Source organism: Zalophus californianus, chromosome 1 (assembly GCF_009762305.2).
Source record: "Zalophus californianus isolate mZalCal1 chromosome 1, mZalCal1.pri.v2, whole genome shotgun sequence".
NCBI lineage: Eukaryota > Metazoa > Chordata > Mammalia > Carnivora > Otariidae > Zalophus > Zalophus californianus.
This window is the reverse complement of record NC_045595.1, coordinates 215,630,750-215,650,840: the sequence shown is the minus strand read 5'-3', so window position 1 is coordinate 215,650,840 and position 20,091 is coordinate 215,630,750. Positions and strand designations below refer to the sequence as shown.

Below are 20,091 nucleotides of genomic sequence, written 5' to 3'. Positions count from 1 at the left end.
AATGGTGGTAATCCACACAACTGGGAGTTGGAAGAGTCCTGGAACATACTTCCTAAACCTTCTACAGCCATACATTTTAAATCTTCAAATACAAGTTTTTTGAAGGTGGGTTTCCTCTGAAATTCTTGACCTCCGAGCAATTTTTGGATGGTTCTTTTACAAGAAATGGCGTGTACTTACTCTGTTCCTGACACATAACTGAAAGATCAAATACTGCTTTCTGTCATTTCTCAGTTAAAAATGCCAGAATGGAGATGACTACTGCAGTGATTAAAATATCTTTTCATCATGCACTCCACTTAAATTGTGAGGGAAGATGGCTAGATCCTGAACATTTACCAGAAGTCCTTTTACAAGTCTATCTTTGCTTATAACCTCCTGAAAAAAACTCAAATCTTACAAACATGCTTTATTTATATATTCTTAGAATTCAACATGTGCCTGTGTTTTCTGCTCAGATGAGCAATTTACTTTCTTTACCCTAAGGATTTAGAATCTTTATCTGAAAAAGTATATCAAAATTACGATATGTAAACTTCTACAAATTAATTTTCATTAAAGAATTTTCATGTTAGGCTGTATTTTCCAGCTGTCTGCTATTTCCAATTTTTTTAGTCTTTTGGTCTTAAAACTAAAACACTCAACATAAAAAAGAGCTTAGACACTGAGTTAAGTGACAGAATTATTTCACCCAGCTTAGCAGGTTTCCTTACACAACAAGCCCACCCACCACTGGAGGGTGGCCCTGCCCAGGGCATCATCCTGGGACTGCCTCAGCAGAGGAGACCACAAGGAAAACAACCAAGTGCCAACTGGGCTTTTTCCACTTCAGGCACTGTTCTTCCTGGGCCGTTTTCCAGTTATTTTCCTACGTCTAAAGAGCATTAAAGTCACAAGTGTCTCACATAAAGTATACTTTTAAAACCAAACTAAGAGGGGCGCCTGGGTGGCTCAGTCGTTAAGCGTCTGCCTTCGGCTCAGGTCACGATCCTGGAGTCCCGGGATCGAGTCCCACATCGGGCTCCCTGCTCAGCAGGGAGTCTGCTTCTCCCTCTGACCCTCTTCCCTCTCATGCTCTCTATCTTTCATTCTCTCTCTCTCTCAAATAAATAAATAAATAAAATCTTTAAAAAAAAAAAAGAATTCCTACAAATCAGGGCACCTGAATGGCACAGTTAGTTAAGTGTTCAACTCTTGGTTTCAGCTCAGGTCGTGATCTTAAGGTTATGAGATCAAGCTGTGCGACTGGCTCCTCACTCCACATGGAGTCTACTTAAGACTCCCTCCTCTTCCTCTCCCCCTGCCCCTCTCCTACCCCTCCCCACCTCAAATAAACAAATCTTAAAAAAAAAAAAAAAGAATTCCTGCAAATCGACAATGAAAAAAATTTTTTTTCAAAAGTCAAATGCTTACCAAAACAAAGCTAAACCAGCAAAGTCCAGACACTCAATAATGTTAACACTGACAATGCTTGACATCTAATCAAAAATTATTAAACATGCCAAAAGGTGGGAAATGTGACCCATAACTAAAAGAAAAATCAGTCCAATGGAAATATATCCAAAAATGACAGAGATGATAGAATTAGCAGACAGGGACATTAAAATAGCTATTACATTGATAACCAGTATTTAAAGGAAAACATGAACACAATGAGGAGTGAAAAATAATAAAACAAAATACCTGAAACAAAAAGGAATTCACCATACTGGATTAACAGAGTAGATATTGCCAAAGAAAAGATCAGTTACTTGAAGACAGGGCAATAGAAGCTTACTAAAAAGAAGCACAGAGAGACACAGACTGGAAAAAAAAATTTAATAAGTAAATAAAGCAAAGTCTAAACAACCCACAGGATAACACTAAACAATTTCCAGTATATAAATTTGAGGTCACAGAGGGAGAGGGATGGGAGGAAACAGAAAAAGTATTTGAAGAAATGGCCAAAAATTTTCCAAATTTCAAAGTTCCATTAAGGTCAACAAATCCCAAGCAGTATAAACACAAAGGAAACCTCCCTAGGCTCATCATAATAAAACAGTCGGAAACTAGAAATAAAAACAAACGTTTTTAAAAGTACCCCTAAAATGGGCGCCTGGGTGGCTCAGTTGTTCGGTGTCTGCCTTCGGCTCAGGTCATGACCTCAGGGTCCTGGGATCCAGCCCTGCATCGGGCTCCCTGCTCTGCGAGGAGTGTGCTTTCCCCTCTCCCACTCCCCCTGCTTGTGTTCCCTCTCTCGCTGTCTCTCTGTCAAATAAATAAAATCTTTAAAAAATAAAAAAATAAAGTACCCCCCAAAAAGAAAGAAAAGACTCTGCAGAAAGAGAAATGAAGAATGACAGCAGATATCTTCAGAAACTATGTAGGCCCGAAGACCATGGGACCACAAGGTAAATGTGCTGCAAAAACAAAACTATCAACTTCAAATTCTACATCCAGTAAAAATTTCTTTCAAATATAAAGTCAAAACAAAGTCATTTTCAGACAAACAACAACAAAAACCAAGAAATTCATCAGCAGACCCGCACTACCAAAAAAACTGTTGAAAGGAAGTTCTTCAGGCTGAAGGAAAAATGATACATGATAAAAAATGGGGTTGACACCAACAAACAAAAGCCCTGGAATTGGCAAATATGTTGGTAATCGTAAAAAACTGCTTCTCATTTTTCTTAGATAATACACTATTTGTTTATTTGTGTTTAAGTAGGCTCCACAGCCAACATGGAGTCCAACATGGGACTTGAACTCACGACCCTATCTTCCAGATCTGAGCTAAGATCAAGAGTCGGACGCCTAAACGGCTGTGGTGTGATTGCCAGGATACTGTTGTAAGTGAAAAAAGCAAGATACAGAAAATATGTAAAGTATCCTGCCACAAAAGAAACAGACGGTAAGGGATATATGCACATACTTGCTTCTGTTTTTAGAAATGTAACAATAAGCAAGCAACTAAATAGTTACCTAGAAAACAAGGAACGAAATAGTATGTAAGGAACAGGCATATATTAGTCAAACCATCTGAATATACTTTGACTTTATAGATTCAATTTTGGAACCGCGTTGATGTTTTACACAACTGTAAAGCTAAAACAAATGAAAAAAAAATCCCTAAAACATGAAGAGAAAATAAAACAAATGAATATAAATATATTAAGTGACCAGCTTAATCACATAAAGCAAAAACTATTTCAAGTGACTTTAAAAGAAAGTAATTTGACTGCACATCACTGTGGAAAATACTTAAAGGACAAAAAACGCAAAGAAATCACACGGTTATTAATAATGCTGGTATTTTAAAACTATATATAGAGAAAAGCAACTGGGTAATTATGTTCATGTTAGGAACATACGTTTTTAATGTTAGAAATTTCAAACTTAAGTAGAATCGTAACCTACTAATCTGAAAATGTCAGTATGAACTCATAAACTATAAAACAAAACCCTAACTATTCACTGACATGACCTAGAAACAATGAAACCCCTAATGTCCAGATCATGTTTCTGAATACTCTTTCCCACTAGGAGGAGCCAGGAGTCGCAGAGAAATGGCTGGGGCAGGAAATGTACAAGCTGACCCGCAACATTTTTTTTCCAAAAGCAAGGCTGCCATCATAGTTATGACTGTGGAGGGTCAAACTAAGGATGCACTCCCTGGTGAAACACGGGAAAATCTGAGCAGCACGGTAACAGGCATACGAGGCGCTCATGACAAATCATTAAAAACAGGCAAATTTACAGTGATGCTCAAGAAAGCCATTTCATTGGTCACATCTGGAGAACTGTAGCCCAGGGAAATGAGGAACTTTTTTAAACCGGTGACTAAAGGGAAAGAATGAAGCATTTTCCCTGCCTTCCCAATGCAAACTGGACCTCAGGGTAACCGAATAACCGATAAAGGGAAGTTCTCCTTATAGATATGACAATCAATAAAGAAAGAATGGCAGAACTGAAATATTAGTATTTTGTGCTCACTGGTGAAATAACAGTTCTAGGCAATAACCCACAATGGCTACCAAAACCTGAGATAAAAAGTTCACAAGGACCTTTGAAGTGGACAAGCATGCAGACTGGGCCTAAAGCCACTGTAACACCACAGAGACTACCAAGCATTGTATGCTTTCTGACAGAAGTGCACAATTACAAAATATTCTTGCCATTAAAAAGACTACCATAACTCCTAACTCTAGGAAACAAACTGAGGGTTGCTGGAGGGGATAGAGGTGGGGGGGTCGGGTAACCGGGTGATGGATGGGCATTAAGGAGGGCACATGATGGAATGAGCAGCGGGTGTTGTATGCAACTGATGAATCACTGATCTCTACCTCTGAAACCAGTAATACACAATATGTTAACTAAACTGAATTTAAATAAAATTTTGAAAGGAAAATTAAAAAAAAACAAACAAACAACTACCATAATCCAATCAAGCCTCTAATCTAGACTGAAGTACCAGTTTATAGAAACTATACAGAGGGACAGGGTGTCAGAGGATCCTTTCCAACAACCCACAGGGATGCAAACAACAAAATCCAAAATATGGTCAATTCTTCAAGATGAGCAACAGATTACTTTAACAACTACATTACAAAGTTAAGTCGGGGGTGGGGAGGGGTAGTGTACAGACCAAGGGAATTAAATGCCCTGTCTGGAACTGCAGGCTTCTGGAAACCTTAAGAACAAAGTCTGAGAACCAGCAGGGATAACATCTGATGACTACATTTTCAGCTTATGATTACCATTAGCTCATCAAAGTAACAACTCTGAAAAAAAAACCTTTATCGGATGCCTGACCACTGCCCACCATTTTAAGAGCCGGCAGACACAGAGAGGAGTGTCTCTCTCCCTTGTATGCAGCCACCATGACTGCAAAGGAACTCTGCAGCCGAAAAGGTCAGATAAGCAGCAAACTGCTGGGCAGGGGAAGCCCCCACACGGAAAGTTAGTGCAAGATCCTTGCTGGCATTCACAGACAACACATGTGGTAAGCAAAAATAAAAAAAATTTTTTTTAAGTAGGTTCCACACCCAGCGTGGACCCCAACACAGGGCTTGAACTCACAAACTTGAGATCAAGACCTGAGCTGAGATCGAGACGCGGACTCCTAACCCACTGAACCACCCAGGCGCCCCTGTAAGCAAAATCTTGATTGAATGAGCATGCACGTCTTTCTAGAGAAAGAGCCCACATATTTCATAAGCTTCTGGGTTTAAAATACTGCTTGAAGTAGAAAATTACTACTTGTAGTAACAGTTGTAAGTAAAAAACCAAAATGCTTTGCCATGGTCACTGTATGAAAGCGGATCCCTGGCCACACCTCCCTCCCTGTCCACAAGGGTGAGGACAGAAACACTTCTGCACCACTGTCCCCCCAACCCCCTCAAATGGCTGAGATAACTCAGAATTAACTCAACTTCCCTTCCCTACGCAGCGAAAACCAGGTCACAGCCATCAGTGTCTCCCCCTGTGGCGTGAAGCTACAGGCATAGGTCTCGGGCAGCAGGGCCCCTCACCAGGAGTCACAGTCACCCCAGGAGCACAGGGGGCATGGGCAGGACTGCCCAGGAAACGACAACCCCGCCCAGGGCAACTGAACTCCTTCCACACACAGGAGCCAGAGGACACCAACCAGCACTGCCACGCCTGCCCTTCTGGCCCACCACTCCCGACATTGACCCCCCCCCCAGGCCTTCCCACAGGCCAGTCACACCCCAGCGAGAGGTGGAGGAAGGCAAAAGCTCAGACACATCAAAACGAATCCACGACCAGGAGGTATCGCCTAGCCTGGATCCACAACTAGGAGGTATCGCCTAGCCTGGATTCACGATGGAGGAGGTATCACCTAGCCTGGATCCACAACTACCAGGTATCGCCTAGCCTGGATCCACGACGTAGGAGGTATCGTCTAGCCTGGATCCATGACTAGGAGGTATCGCCTAGCCTGGATTCACGATGGAGGAGGTATCACCTAGCCTGGATCCACGACCGGGAGGTATCGCCTAGCCTGGATCCACAACTAGGAGGTATCGCCTAGCCTGGATTCACGATGGAGGAGGTATCGCCTAGCCTGGATCCACAACTAGGAGGTATCGCCTAGCCTGGATTCACGATGGAGGAGGTATCACCTAGCCTGGATCCACAACTAACAGGTAACGCCTAGCCTGGATCCACAACTACCAGGTATCGCCTAGCCTGGATCCACGACATAGGAGGTAACGCCTAGCCTGGATCCACAACTAGGAGGTATCGCCTAGCCTGGATCCACAACTAGGAGGTATTGCCTAGCCTGGATTCACGATGGAGGAGGTAACGCCTAGCCTGGATCCACGACTAGCAGGTAACGCCTAGCCTGGATCCACGACTAGGAGGTATCGCCTAGCCTGGATCCACGACTAGGAGGTATCGCCTAGCCTGGATCCACGACGTAGGAGGTAACGTCTAGCCTGGATCCATGACTAGGAGGTATCGTCTAGCCTGAATCCACGATGGAGGAGGTATCACCTAGCCTGGATCCACGACTAGCAGGTAACGCCTAGCCTGGATCCACGACGTAGGAGGTAACGCCTAGCCTGGATCCATGACTAGGAGGTATCGTCTAGCCTGGATCCACGACTAGCAGGTATCGCCTAGCCTGGATCCACGACTAGGAGGTATCGTCTAGCCTGAATCCATGATGGAGGAGGTATCACCTAGCCTGGATCCACGACTAGCAGGTATCACCTAGCCTGGATCCACGACTAGGAGGTATCGCCTAGCCTGGATCCACGACGTAGGAGGTAATGCCTAGCCTGGATCCACGACTAGGAGGTATCTCCTAGCCTGGATCCACAACGTAGGAAGTAACGCCTAGCCTGGATCCACGACTAGCAGGTATCGCCTAGCCTGGATCCACGACTAGCAGGTATCGCCTAGCCTGGATCCACGACATAGGAGGTAACGCCTAGCCTGGATCCACGACTGGGAGGTATCGCCTAGCCTTCGAACATTACAATACATGTGAGATTTCCTTTGAAAGAGGCAAGACGTCAACAGATGAACAGTGACCCTGCTGGCACGGATGCCAGGACACAGAGCAGCTGGGCCTGAAGCTCCTCCACCTCCAGACCACGACTCTCAAGGACATGGTCCTCTTCATGCCACTTTTGGAGGAGACACTGATGGCTGTGACCTGGTTTTCGCTGCGTGGGGAAGGGAAGTTGAGTTAATTCTGAGTTATCTCAGCCATTTGAGGGGCTTGGGGGGACAGTGGTGCAGAAGTGTTTCTGTCCTCACCCTTGTGGACAGGGAGGGAGGTGTGGCCAGGGATCCGCTTTCATACAGTGACCATGGCAAAGCATTTTGGTTTTTTACTTACAACTGTTACTACAAGTAGTAATTTTCTACTTCAAGCAGTGTTTTAGCCTTAAGATCCAACAGAGGGGCACCTGGGTGGTTCAGTCAGTTAAGCATCTGCCTTTGGCTCAGGTCATGATCCCAGGACTCCGGGACTGAGCCCCTGCATTGGGCTTCCTGCTCAGCGGGGAGTCTGCTTCTCCCTTTGTCCCTACTCCCTGCTCATGCGCGTGCACATGTGCGTTCTCTCCCTCAAATAAATAAATAAAACCTTTAAAAAAAAAAAATCCAACAGAATCTGCCAACCAGCTTTTGGACTTGCTGGGGACCCATTACCCTTTTGGAGTAGGGTGGTCTATCCCACGCCTGTCCCACCACTGTATTTGGGAAGCACATAACGTTGTTTTCACAGCCTCACAGCTGGAGAGAAATTCCTCCTCGGAAGGAATCCCACCTCAGGTCTTACCTATATCTGATTTCTAGATGAGACTCGGGACTTGGAATACATGCTTGAAAGAGTTAAGACATCTGGGGCCACTGGGATGGAGTGAATGTATTTTACATGCAATAAAGATGAATTTGGGGGACCAGAGGGTAGAAGGTTATGGACTTAAGTGTATCCCCAAAATTCTTAGGTGGAAGCCCTAACCCCCATCGTGACTCTATTTGAAGACAGGGCTTTTAAGGAGATAATAGGATGGGAGTCTAACCCAATAGGACTATTGTCCCCCACACAGAGGGGAGACCATGTGAGGACACACTGAGCAGCCTCACCAGAACCCAACCCTGACAACACTTGGTCTTGGACATCCAGCCTCTAGAACAGAAAATCAACATCTGCGGTGCTCTGACAGCTCGAGTGACTCACGCACAGCCCTTCAATCTCCCCTGACCTCTTCCCACCCTTTTCTTCCGGTTGACCTCTCCACTGCCTTCCCCATACAGCCCAGACCCCAGGGCCCTCACCTTCATTTCAATCCAAATGCAAACCGGGGCATACATGAGCATGTCAGGAGACAACGGGACACCTCGCTCCTGCCACCGGCCGTCCTTTCTTGGTTGCTCAATTCCAGTATACAAGTACACAGTACCAGAATCCTTCACCCTTATTCTCATGGGAAACCACTTTACCAACCAGAGCCACTGTTTATGCCCGGCTCCCCATGCCTTCAGTCCTCCAAACTCCACTCACTCCCAAAGCGACTCAGGTCAGCACCTTTCCCTCACCCCCTTAAGTGAGGCTGCTTTGCACACTGGTCATACTGGTGTAGCTTTTTGTCACAGTCTGCATTCCATCCTGCGGTCCCTCAAACTCCTAAATGGTTCTTTCAATTTGCATACAAATATATTTCAATACGATGTTTTAAAAATTACACGACCACACAGCATAGTTTCCCTGGAAGATCTCTGCTTCACTGATCCAGCTCTCCCCCCAACTGCTCTTCTGTTTACCACCTCCGCAGCTTTACCTTCGCCAGAGTGCTCTGCAAAGAGAGTCACAGTGTACAGCCTGTCACACTGGCCCCTTCAAACTCAGTCAGGTGCATTAAGGCCCCTCCACGTCTTTATATGTCTTGAATGCTCATTCCTTTGTATTTCGGAATTTGAATTGCTGATGGGAATGCAAAATGGCACGACCAGTTTGGAGGACCATTTCTGGCAGATTTTTAAAAGGTTAAACACACACCTACCGTAGGATCCAACCGTACCATATACCACATTCCTAGATAGGGAAGAGGAAGAAATGACATCGAGTACAGCTCTGATTTTTGCCATCTTGGAAATTAATGTTTCACTTACTCAAAAAATAATTAAATACAATCAAACTGGATGTGAGAAGAACCAAAATAGAATACAAACAATAAAACAAACAAAACTAACTGCATTACAAATAAATAACTATAACAAGTAAAGAATAAAAAAACTAAACAACTTTGGAACACTACACAACAAACTTTGGGATGCTAAAGCCAAAAAGAACTAGAGCTGACCCTTGAACAACAGGGGTCCACTTACAAACTTTTTTCAACAAACACAGTACAGTACTGTAAACGTATCTTCTCTTCCTTATGACTTCAATATACAGTACTGTAAACGTATCTTCTCGTCCTTATGACTTCAATTACATTTTCTTTCCACTATCTTACTTTATTATAAGAATACTGTAGGAGCGCCTGGGTGGCTCAGTCGGTGAAGCGTCCGCCTTCAGCTCAGGTCATGATTTCAGGGTCCTGGGATCGAGCCCCGCATCGGGCTCCCTGCTCCACGGGAAGCCTGTTTCTCCCTCTCCCTCTGCCCCTCCCCCCCAACTCATGCTCAGGCTCCCCCTCTCTCAAATAAATAAATAAAATCTTTAAAAAAAAAAAAAAAGAATACTGTATGTGATACAGAAAACACACAAAATATGTGTTAATCGACTGTTACATCATTTTGCTGGTAAGGCTTCCGGTCAACAGTAGGCTAACAGCAGTTATGTTTTGGGAAGTCAAAAGTTATAGGCCTCTTTTCAACAGCACAGGGAGGTCAATGCCCCAACCCCCTTGTTGCTGAAGGGCCCACTGTATATACAAATATTCTAGTTAGTAAATTTGTTTTTCACAGGAGTGAGGATTAGCAATTCTGAAACTAATTTGTATATATTTTAAGACTGAAAAAATAAGTAAATATATTGTAGATAAGGCAGCCAGGTTTCTCACTATTGGTTAAAGGAATTAAGATTAAGGACGGGGGGAAGTTAGAATGATTCCTGTGATGTTGGATGGAAACTGAAGGTACTAGTGTGAACTCATGGTTTTTATTATACACACAGGCTGACAAAGAAACAGAGAGACCTAGCTCTCTTGAAACAGGCTAGAAGCAAAAATACTCCAATAGCAATAAGCACACCTATCGCTCAGATATTGGTTTCTAAATACCATTCTCCACTAAAATAAACCAGAGCTTGAAGAATGAGCTGATAACAGGAAAAGGACAAAATAAACTTGGAAAATCTTGGTGCCAAAATGTAAGGAATTAAGGTGCCAGAAACAATGAGGACATGTAGGAAGGGCAGATGCCAATTCAAAGGCACGCCCAATGGCCAAATCTATGTATTTCAGCAACAAAATAAACACTGATATGGTTGACATGATGGGTTAAAACCCACAGAATTAAGAACCGAGGTGCGCCTGGCCGGCTCAGTCAGTACAGCATGTAACTCTTGATCACGGGGTCATGAGTTTGAGCCCCATGTTGTGTGTAAAGTTTACTTAAAAAAGGAAAAAAAGAAAAATCCCTAAGTCCATACTGGTATAAATAATTGCACACATAAATACACTAGAGGGAAGTGACAGTTCCTCCTTACAGCAGAATGTCATTTAATATATGGAGACAAAATGATAGAAACAGGGCACCTGGGTGGCTCAGTTTGTTAAGCATCTGCCTTCGGCTCAGGTCATGATCCCAGGGTCTGGGGATCCAGTCCCGCATCGGGCTCCCTGTTTAGCGGGGAGCCTGCTTCTCCCTCTCCCTCTGCCCATTCCCAACTCGTGCGCGCACTCGTGATCTCTCACTCTCTCTCTCAAATAAATAAAATCTTTAAAAAAAAAAAAAATGCTAGAAACAAAAATCATTTGGCCAACACCACCATAATAATTGTTGCAAGCAAGAATCATCAATGAAAGGTAAAATTAGGGCACCTGGGTGGCTCAGTTGGTTAAGCAACTGCCTTCGGCTCAGGTCATGATCCTGGAGTCCCGGGATTGAGTCCCGCATCGGGCTCCCTGCTCGGCGGGGAGTCTGCTTCTCCCTCTGACCCTCCCCCCATCTCATGTGCTTTCTCTCTCTCTCTCATTCTCTCTCTCTCTCAAATAAATAAAATCTAGATCTTGAAATAAAAAAAAAAAAGAAAGGTAAAATTAGTGGAGGAAAGCATGAGAAATAGGGCTTTGCAGGGTCTCTATCTCCACACAATACACTTACTAACTACAAAGTTAAAAACAGTAACTTTTCTATCAAGAGACATCTGGCAGGTCCCACAGTAAGTGATCAAAGTTGACATTACCAGTAGTAGTGAGACTATCAAGTGTCAATACCAGGTGCACTGAGCAGGGAATATCATCACTTCTACCATGTTCTCACCAAAATTCATAACCTGATTTTAATCAGGAGTAAACATCAAATAAATCCAAACTGACAGGCATTCCACAAAATAACTACCAAGGGGGCGCCTGGGTGGCTCAGTCGGTTAAGTGTCTGCCTTCAGCTCAGGTCATGATCCCAGGGTCCTGGGATCGAGCCCCACGTCAGGAGCCCTGCTCAGCGGGGAGCTTGCTTCTCCCTCCCCCTCCCCACCCCCCCACCCAAGCTTGTACACACGCTTTCTCTCTCTACGTCCAACTTATAAAAGACAAGGTAAGACTGAGAAACTGTCTCAGACTGGAGTAGACAGAGACGGCAGGACACTGAGCTACAGCACACAATCCCGGACCAGGAAAAGGGCCGTAGTGGGACAGTGGGAGAAATCTGAGTAAGCTCTATCAATTAGCTCGTAGTACTGTTTCGGTGTGAACTGAAACTGACAGCGATAATCCTACCGGTAACACAAGATGTTAACATTTCAGGAAACTAAATGAAAGGTATCCATGAACCCTGTGCTAATTTTTGCAAATTTTTTGTTAAGCCGAACATTATTTCAAAATAAAAAACTAAAATACACAGGACGTTTAATTCAAAATAAAAAGACTTCTCTGACTTGAAAGTAAAAATAAAATAAATAACCACTAATTATAAATTATGAGCTTTTCTCCTCAAGGAACCTAGGAGAAAACATACAGAGAACAGCCATTGGATGTCAACTCTCAGGACCCTCACTACAGCTTCCGTTCACTTGCACAGCTGTGATGGGGACAAGGCTGCTGAGAACTGCTGCCCTAACCCAGGACGAGCACAGAGGATGAACCTCAGGCCTGCAGGGGCGGGTCAGGTTGACCCAAAGGCTGGGCCCCCAGACTGCTGGCCAGCTGCCTCCCAGACGAGGCAGTACAACTACATACTGGCAATGGTACCACTCTTCCAAGAAAGCAGGCCAGACACATAACGATTTTTTGTCAAATTCTGCCCTCAGTCACCAGTATTCCAGCTCATTCTAGCAAACACCTAAACCTGCACCTGCTCTGTTGCACCCGACAAGGAATAATCACAGTTCAAGGGCCCTCAGTAATGCACATAAGAAGCCACAATGAAAGCTCACCTACAGGCGATCAGCAGGCCATGCAGGCCCTGCCTGCATCCACTAGTCAGCCACACCTACCCCTGCAGTTCACAGGGCCTCAAGCAGAGGATGGTGGTGCCTCGTCCAGCAAGACACCATTCGTGCAACACCTTCACCCATTCCCTCTTCATCCCAACATTCAGAAAGAAGGTAAAGAACCAAGAACGATAAGCAGGTGAAGGAATATTATGGTTTAAGTGTCCAAAGAAAAGCCTGTTAAAGGGGCTGACCCATACAGCCACACCCAAGGAACTCACGCTGACAAAATTTCCGTTACCAAAGCAAGAACCTATACTGACACTTGTCTTCAGTCAATCCAAAATCATAGAAGATAAGACATTTAGTAGGGGCGAAAACATAAAAATACATTCCCTTTTTGTGAAGTGAAACTCTCTTTCCCCACCTTTGATAGCCGGCAACAACCAGAAGATAAGCAAAATGTTAAACCACAGCGCTAAGGAAACCCACCTGCGCTGCTCCTGCCCCATCGGGGGTGTCACCGCACGACTCGTCTTTGCAAACGTCCCCTCTTCCCAGGAGTCCACCATCCTTGGTGGCTACCGGGCTCTCCTCCTGGACAGGCGCATCGACAGCCGGGCCCTTCCTCTTCGCCGTCTTTTTCTTCGGATGCGCACAGTCACCTTTTGTTTTTCTCTGTCGGAAGTGAGCAAGCTGCGCAAAAATGTAGAGAAGTAGTAAAGGCAAAGGTAAGTGAGAAAAAAGTAACAGAACCACAAAGCCAATGAGCTGGTGGGGAACATGAGGCTCTGGGGCTGGCTCAGTGTACTCAGCCAAACCTCACCAGACCCACGTCAACCAACAGATCCCGGTCCCACAAACTCTGCCTTCATTAATATCTGCAATACTAGCATTTAAGTTAGAATTCTATCTGAAGGAACTGCTAATTATGCCTATGTACGGACAAAAGAAAGCAATACGGCCAACTTGCAGAATAGCTTTCCTTGCCGCTGGCAGATCACAGAAAAATACGATTTAAAAAAATACACCTATTTAAAAGAATGATAGCTTATTCAAGGCATGCTTAAGGTTTAAAACTACATAAATGCTAAATCTCTTTTTGCTCCCATTTTCCCCCCAATCGAGGAAATATATAGCCTAGCCAAAACTTCCTAGCCATAGATTCTGAGACAAGGTACAGAAATAGCAAAAAATTAATTAAGCCAGGTCAATCTAAGATCCTCCTTTATGGAATCAGATGTTCTATTTTTCACGACACAGCTCACCAATGCACCAGGGACCTCCACAGAATGTCACCCATCAGAAGACACAACCTAGCTCTGTTCAGTCCCTCAAACTGAAGAGTTTTAGACTCTGTTCACACACTGTCTCCCACTAAGATCTTATTCAAAGGTATGAGATCTAATATCAGCTTTTCATGAGGCACTGGCTCCTTCAAACGACAACTGTGCTCATAAAAACAAACGCTTTTAAGAAATATTTGTGTAAATGTAACGGAAATGCACACTTTCACAGACACAGAAAAATTACATAAGGCCATTTACATGAGAAAAACTGTCTCCAGGACAGCCTGCCTTCCAAACCAGCCCCATATTCCTCCTTTTATGCCCCACTCCACCAACTCCCCCCAGGTTCCCTCCCACATCACCACCCTCCACTCTGGCCTGGGGTCTCCAACCAGAGGTGCCCTGTTTCCTCCTGCAACGAGGTGAACCTTCCTCGTCACCCTAAACACTCCTTTAAGCATGTTTACGCACGCTTACAAACCATGGCAAGCTCGGGGAATACACACGACAAAGATTAAACTCGCTCATTTTCATCTCCTGGCCCACGTACATGCAGGCACATGTAAAGAAGAAAAGAACATGCCACCACTACCCTCTTCAAACCCGTCACAAGTGTCTGCTTCCCAGGAAGCCTGAATGAGGCCCCTCTGTCCTCTGCCTGTCACCCTGCCATTAGATGCTGCTACGCCAGTCACCGCGCGTGGTGAATGGCCCCTTTAACGCCCTGGGCCTGGGGTTCCCTCCAAGGGAGAGAGAGCCCTGAGTATCTCCTAAGAGCTGGTCCCTATGAAATTCCCAACGTCTGGCCGCATCTGAGCTCCAGCACAGGAACTTCACATGGCTCCACCCGCTCACGGGGCGGCACCGCAGACTCTCGCTCATCCCTTGGCACAAGAGAGGAGCAACTGCCCACACACAACTGAATGGGGTGGGGCCAGGAGTCACAGCCAAAGTGCCCGCTTGATCCACTCTGCCCCTACAGCTGGGCGTTCCCGGGTCGTGGCCCAATCCCCACCATATGCCCCCCTGGCAGAAAGCACCAGTGTTGACGTGAGAACTGGGGCAGAAGCAAGATGGTAAATGCACCCCTGGAGCCACACGACTCTAGCAGCACAGCGAGCTCCCCGCGGCAACCACAACCTAGGGTCCCCGCGGACTCCGCCCAGGTGCGGAGCTTCCTCAGGAGGCCCGGCCTGGGGGAATGGCTCCAGCAGAGCGCCTCACCGGGCCCCGAGCAGCAGTGGGGCCACAGGAGCTCGCGGGCCCCAGAGAATCCCAGGCAGGAGGTCGGCAGGAGGTACTCTGCAATGTGAACAATTCGTGTGTTCCCGGGCCCCACTCCAAAACTTTTTATATTTAAAACAACCGCATTCCGCCAAGCGAAACGACAATGTGCACGCAGTCTTAAGCGGACGGCAGCGGAGATCAGCCCCAGAGGCCGCTGCGTCACCGCTCCCGTGAGTCGTCCCGGGGTCCCGAGTCCCGGCGGGCGGGGCTGGGGCAGGCGCGGTGGCTGCGCGACGCCCGGCCGTGCGGGACCACGAGGGCGCGCGCGGGGAGCGCGCCCTTCCCTGCACCGAATGCGGCCGGGCGCCCAGGGACGGCGCCTTCCTAGGCCACCAGCGTCCGTCAGGGCGCCACCGGCCGAGATTTCCCGGCCACTCCCTGCAAACGCCGGGGGGCGCGGCGGGGCGCGGCAAGGCCTCGAGGGAGGGCGGGAACCCCGGGGGCGGCGCGCGGCCGAGACCCGCCGGCGCTGGCCCGCCCCCGCCGGGAGCTCCCACGGGCGTCGCCCCGCCCCTCGCGCAGGCGCAGCCCCGCGAACCCGGCCTGCCCCGCGCCGGGCCTCCTCGCGCCACCCCACCCCCACCCCACACGTCCTCAGCCGGTGACTGGCTGCGGCCGCCACAGGGGCGGGGCCGGGCAGAGGGCGGCGGATTCAAGATGGCGGCGGCCAGGAGGCGGCCTCCGGCCGAGTCGGCGGGAAGGGCAAGACTCTGGCAGCGGTCCCTGCCTGCCCGCATCCGCTCCTAGCGCGGAACAGAAGCAGTCACCGGAACCTGCCCTTGGAAACCCACGCTGGGACAGCGGGAGGAGGAGGAGGCGCTGCCGTTTACCTTCGCTCTCCCGGCCTCCACCTTTCTGCGCCGCTGCTCTTGCTCATCTTCTTCCATCTCCCTCCGGGGCTTCTCGCGGGTCGCCCGAGCGGTGACGGGATCGACACGCCGCCGCCTTCGTTTTATTTACACTCCCTCCCCCTAGTCTGGGCTCGCCCTCCCCCCCGCGACAACTGTCACGCAGACGTGAGCCCAGCTCCGCCCCCGGCGTGCGCCGTCTGCCCCGCCGCCAATTGGGGCGGGGGGAGGGGTCGCGTTCCTGCCCTCGCGCACGCGCAATCAGGGCGGTGCGACCCGGACGGAGCTCCGCCCCTGCCAGCCGCTGGCCTCCCATTGGCCGGATGACGATTCCGCCTACCAGCCGGACCAATGGTGGAGCGCGGAGGCCTCGGAGCCCTCTGTGATTGGTCGGTTTTTAAAGAGGCCCTAGCTGCCCAGTGGGAAGGCGGCGGGCGCGTAGGGCGGGTGCGCTGGCGCCAGCTCCGGGGCCGCAGCGGTGCCTCGAATGGCCTTGGAGCGAGCGTGGCGGTCAGGCTTCGTCCGCCGTCTCGTTAGCTGGGAGTTCGGCGTGGCCGCTCCGCTCCCGTGAAGGGGCTGCGAGGCCGCCCACCGTCGTGTCCACCCGGAGCAAGTCCAGGAGGCCGCGACTTCGCGCCCCGCTCCCTCTCTGCGAGGCCCCGGCGGTGGCGGGAGCCCGACTCCCGTTCCCCGGGACGCTCTCTGGGACCGCCAGCCTGGGTGTCCTTCCTGTGCGTCCCGCCCGCTGCGTGCGACCTGTGTCCGGGACAGCCCGAGTCTAGCGGGGAGGCGGGCCCCGAGCTGCAGAGGCTGCACCTGTGCATGTTTCTCACTGGGGACACAGTGTCGCGTCCAGGTCTCTGATGCGCAGCGGCTGCCTCCAGCTTGCAGCTACCGGTGGGGTCCCACGGTCATGGGTCCGCTCGCACCTCCGCCGCAAAGCAGTCCCCCGGATCAGAGAGTTAGGAGAGACCCCACGTGGTGAGAGGCTCTGAAGGGCAGGAAAGGCAAACTTACACTTGTCTACTCCTGTTAGCACAGGAACCCCGGGGGGCAGGGGCTCCCTAGGGCCGACCTGCCCCGCGGCCTGTGGTCCCTTGAGAAAAATGTGAGGATGCAATTGTAAATGATACTGTAATTGTACCCAGGTCTCGATCCCCAGAGAGAGCTAGTTAAGTGAACATCAAAACAGCCTTCTTACAGAAAAGAATTAAGGCTTCGGGGTGTTTGGGTACATTTCAATTGTATCGTAAATGGCTGTTAAAAAGGGATGTGCTTCCTGCCCCATTTTGCTGTGGAGCTAAAGCTGCTCTAAAAAATAAAGTCTGTGGGGTGCCCGGGTGGCTCAGTGGGTTAAGCATGGGATACTCCATTTCAACTCAGGTCATGATCTCAGAGTTGTGGGATCGAGCCCCATATCAGGCTCCTCGCTCAGAGGGGAGTCTGCTGGAGATTCTCCCTGTCCCTCTCCCTCTGCCCCTTCACCCCACTTGCCCGCATGCTCTCTGTAAAATAAATCTCTAAAAAATAAAGAATAAAGTCAGTTAAAATTTTAAAAGAAAAAAGGAATGTAACTTTGGTTATGCATTCATGGTCTGTGTGGGAATCTGAAGTCTCCTGAAATCATTGTTCCTCAGTTTCAAACTTCACTTGAACCTGTTTGTCCAGATAGGGAAACAATGCAAGGTTTTTATTCCCTGCCCACGGTTTGGTTTAACAATCCAGTGCTGTTGGTGTAATCAAGCTCACTGGAAGCTGATAAGCTGACTGACAATCCGAGCACCTTGTGTTGCTGTAGTGTAACCACGCCGAGTGAGCGTTCTGCCAGCACGGGCACTGGGGAAGCTCGGGGCTTTCCGCCAGTGGTGATCCTGTTTGCCTAAATGGGCTTCACATTCATGGTCTCACTTCAACTTTCCTCATTCCTGTTGGAGTGTCCCGTTTACCGTTCAATGGAAAATGAAAGCAGTGTGTACATAGAACAGCACCACAGTTCAGTTGCAGGACTAGGGAACTGCAGAGCTCAGGCAGATGAGAAGGATAAGGTGGGAGTCCCAAGCTCGGGGAGAGGCATGGAAAACTGAACAGCTGTCCCTCTGTGCCCCATGGGAGATGTGACCACCACTGGGGCCGACGGGCTGTGGAAAGCCAGTTCGGATGACACGACCTCGAGTGGCCTGCCGCAAGAGAGAAAGTGGCACAAAAAGCAAGATTGCAGTGGATGGCCTTGCTCTGGGCAATGTTGCCGTAGACACGCGCTGGGTTTTGGGGGTTCCTTCTGTTCTGCTCACCTGTCCCCCGCCTTTACTTGGACAGGATTTGCCTGCAGGCTGCGTGCTCCCTGCTTACTCTATCCGCTGGGACTGAATAAGGGTAGTGATCATAGCGCCCCTTTGTCAGTGTGATAATGACAACCTGGCTGACACCAGCTCATCTTTCACCCTCAGTGGGAATGTGTGAGCATAAGCACTCACAGCCTAGACAAACCTCCCTCAGAGGGTGCTGGAAACTCAAACACCAGAAAAACACGTCTCCATTGAGTCAGACCACAGCCCTGTGGTGAGTGCAGCTTTCAGTCTTAGCTTGCAGAATCCAGTGGTTTGAGCAAACATGGGTGTGGGTGGGCTCACAAAACCAGGGGTCGGGCAGGCAACACTGGCAGAGCACTGGGTCAACTTTCCAAGACCAGTTACGGTCCCAGAGCCTGACTTTTGCAACCTCTACATGTTACAATACATGTGAGACTCCGCGGGGTGCATGCCCAGAGTCTTCCCACACGGGTTTGGTCCCTGGTTTTCAATCTATATTCCTTAGAACCCCAGAATCATTTCCATGGTCATTCTAGACTATGTTATTGATCTCTCAGTTTATTTTTAACAATTAAAACAGTGTCCAAATAAATGATGTAGATACCCCCAAGGAGGAAAACCTAACGCTCACTCCTTAAGTATGAGCTGTGCACAATGACTTCCTCCCACAGAGGACTGTGGAAAGGGGAGAAAAATAGTAACTGTGGAGTGAAGAAACCTAGCTGGGTGATCAGGGTCGGAGTTAGCCGTGATGAGTCAGGGTGACCACATGCACTGTGAGAATTCTGTTATACCATCTTCCTGGTTTTCCTATAAATATAAACTTTAAATAACTTAATTGTTTTAAAGATTTTATTTATTTATTTATTTGACAGAGATGGTGAGAGAGGGAACACAAGCAGGGGGAGCGGGAGAGGGAGAAGCAGGCTTCCCGCCGAGCAGGGAGTCCGGTGCGGGGCTCGATCCCAGGACCCTGGGACCATGACCTGAGCCAAAGGCAGACGCTTAACGACTGAGCCACCCAGGTGCCCCAAAATTTTAATAAATAGCTTTATAAAAAAAAAACAGTCTAACAAACTCACACTGGGATGTGTTATGTATACCACTTGGGTTATCTCCTAGCTACCTTGAGTAGCTTAGCTAAATTAGTTTTTGTTTACACTCAGACCTCCTGTTTGAATGTTAGGGTTATGATACATATAAATCCATAACCACTGAAGTGTATGGGCAATTTGAGGGACTTTTAGCCAAATTTTGGCCATCTGATACAAGTTTTTGGTTCAGTTGCATTGAGGAGGGGGCTGTAAGTGTGCTGATCCCTCATTCCCACCCCAGCCCTGGACTACTATCGCCGGATCCAATATCCAATCTGTTCTATCCACTTCATTAGCTGGATTGATTAATTTGTAAATCTGAAATGTAAAGCTGGTAGAAATGAAGAGCCACTCTGATCAGTTTTGCGCCCTGCGCTCTGTGTGAAGGATCATTTATAAAAGGCTTCTCTTGCTGGGTGGCGCGCCCCCCCCACCCGCTCCCCCCAGGGCTGGAGTGCATGTCTGCAGCCACCAACTTCTGACCTGACCAGGGGTCCTGTCGCTAGGTGCGCCCCCCCCCCCTCTGGGCCTGGATCCCCACAGGGCAATCCCAATCCGGCAATCACATCCCTGCCTGGAGGAGTGGTAGCCCCGTGTGGCCCTGTGTCCTGCAAGGTGATGGCTAGGAGCCTGTGGGGTGCACCCACCCAGAAGCCCCACCAGGAAAGCCCCTAAGCAGGTCATTGGTCAGCTCCCTGTGCTTCCTCT

The 20,091-nt window shown here is 48.3% G+C and overlaps 1 protein-coding gene across 8 annotated transcripts in view; it reads right to left on the bottom strand.

Annotated features, from left to right (window-relative positions):
* The window catches only part of PCNT (pericentrin), a 127,786-nt gene extending 110,387 nt beyond the window's left edge, over window positions 1-17,399 (bottom strand). For all 8 annotated transcript variants that reach the window (XR_003517818.2, XM_027581722.2, XM_027581727.2 and 5 more), the window contains exons 1-2: window positions 15,963-17,399; window positions 13,049-13,252 (exon numbers count right to left, since the gene is read on the bottom strand). Coding sequence is in view for 7 of the 8 variants with exons in the window: in XM_027581722.2 (XP_027437523.2) it covers window positions 13,049-13,252; window positions 15,963-16,019 (261 nt within the window). In the remaining variant the exon portion in view is untranslated. The remainder of the gene's footprint in view (window positions 1-13,048; window positions 13,253-15,962) is intronic.
* Window positions 17,400-20,091: the final 2,692 nt, after the last annotated feature.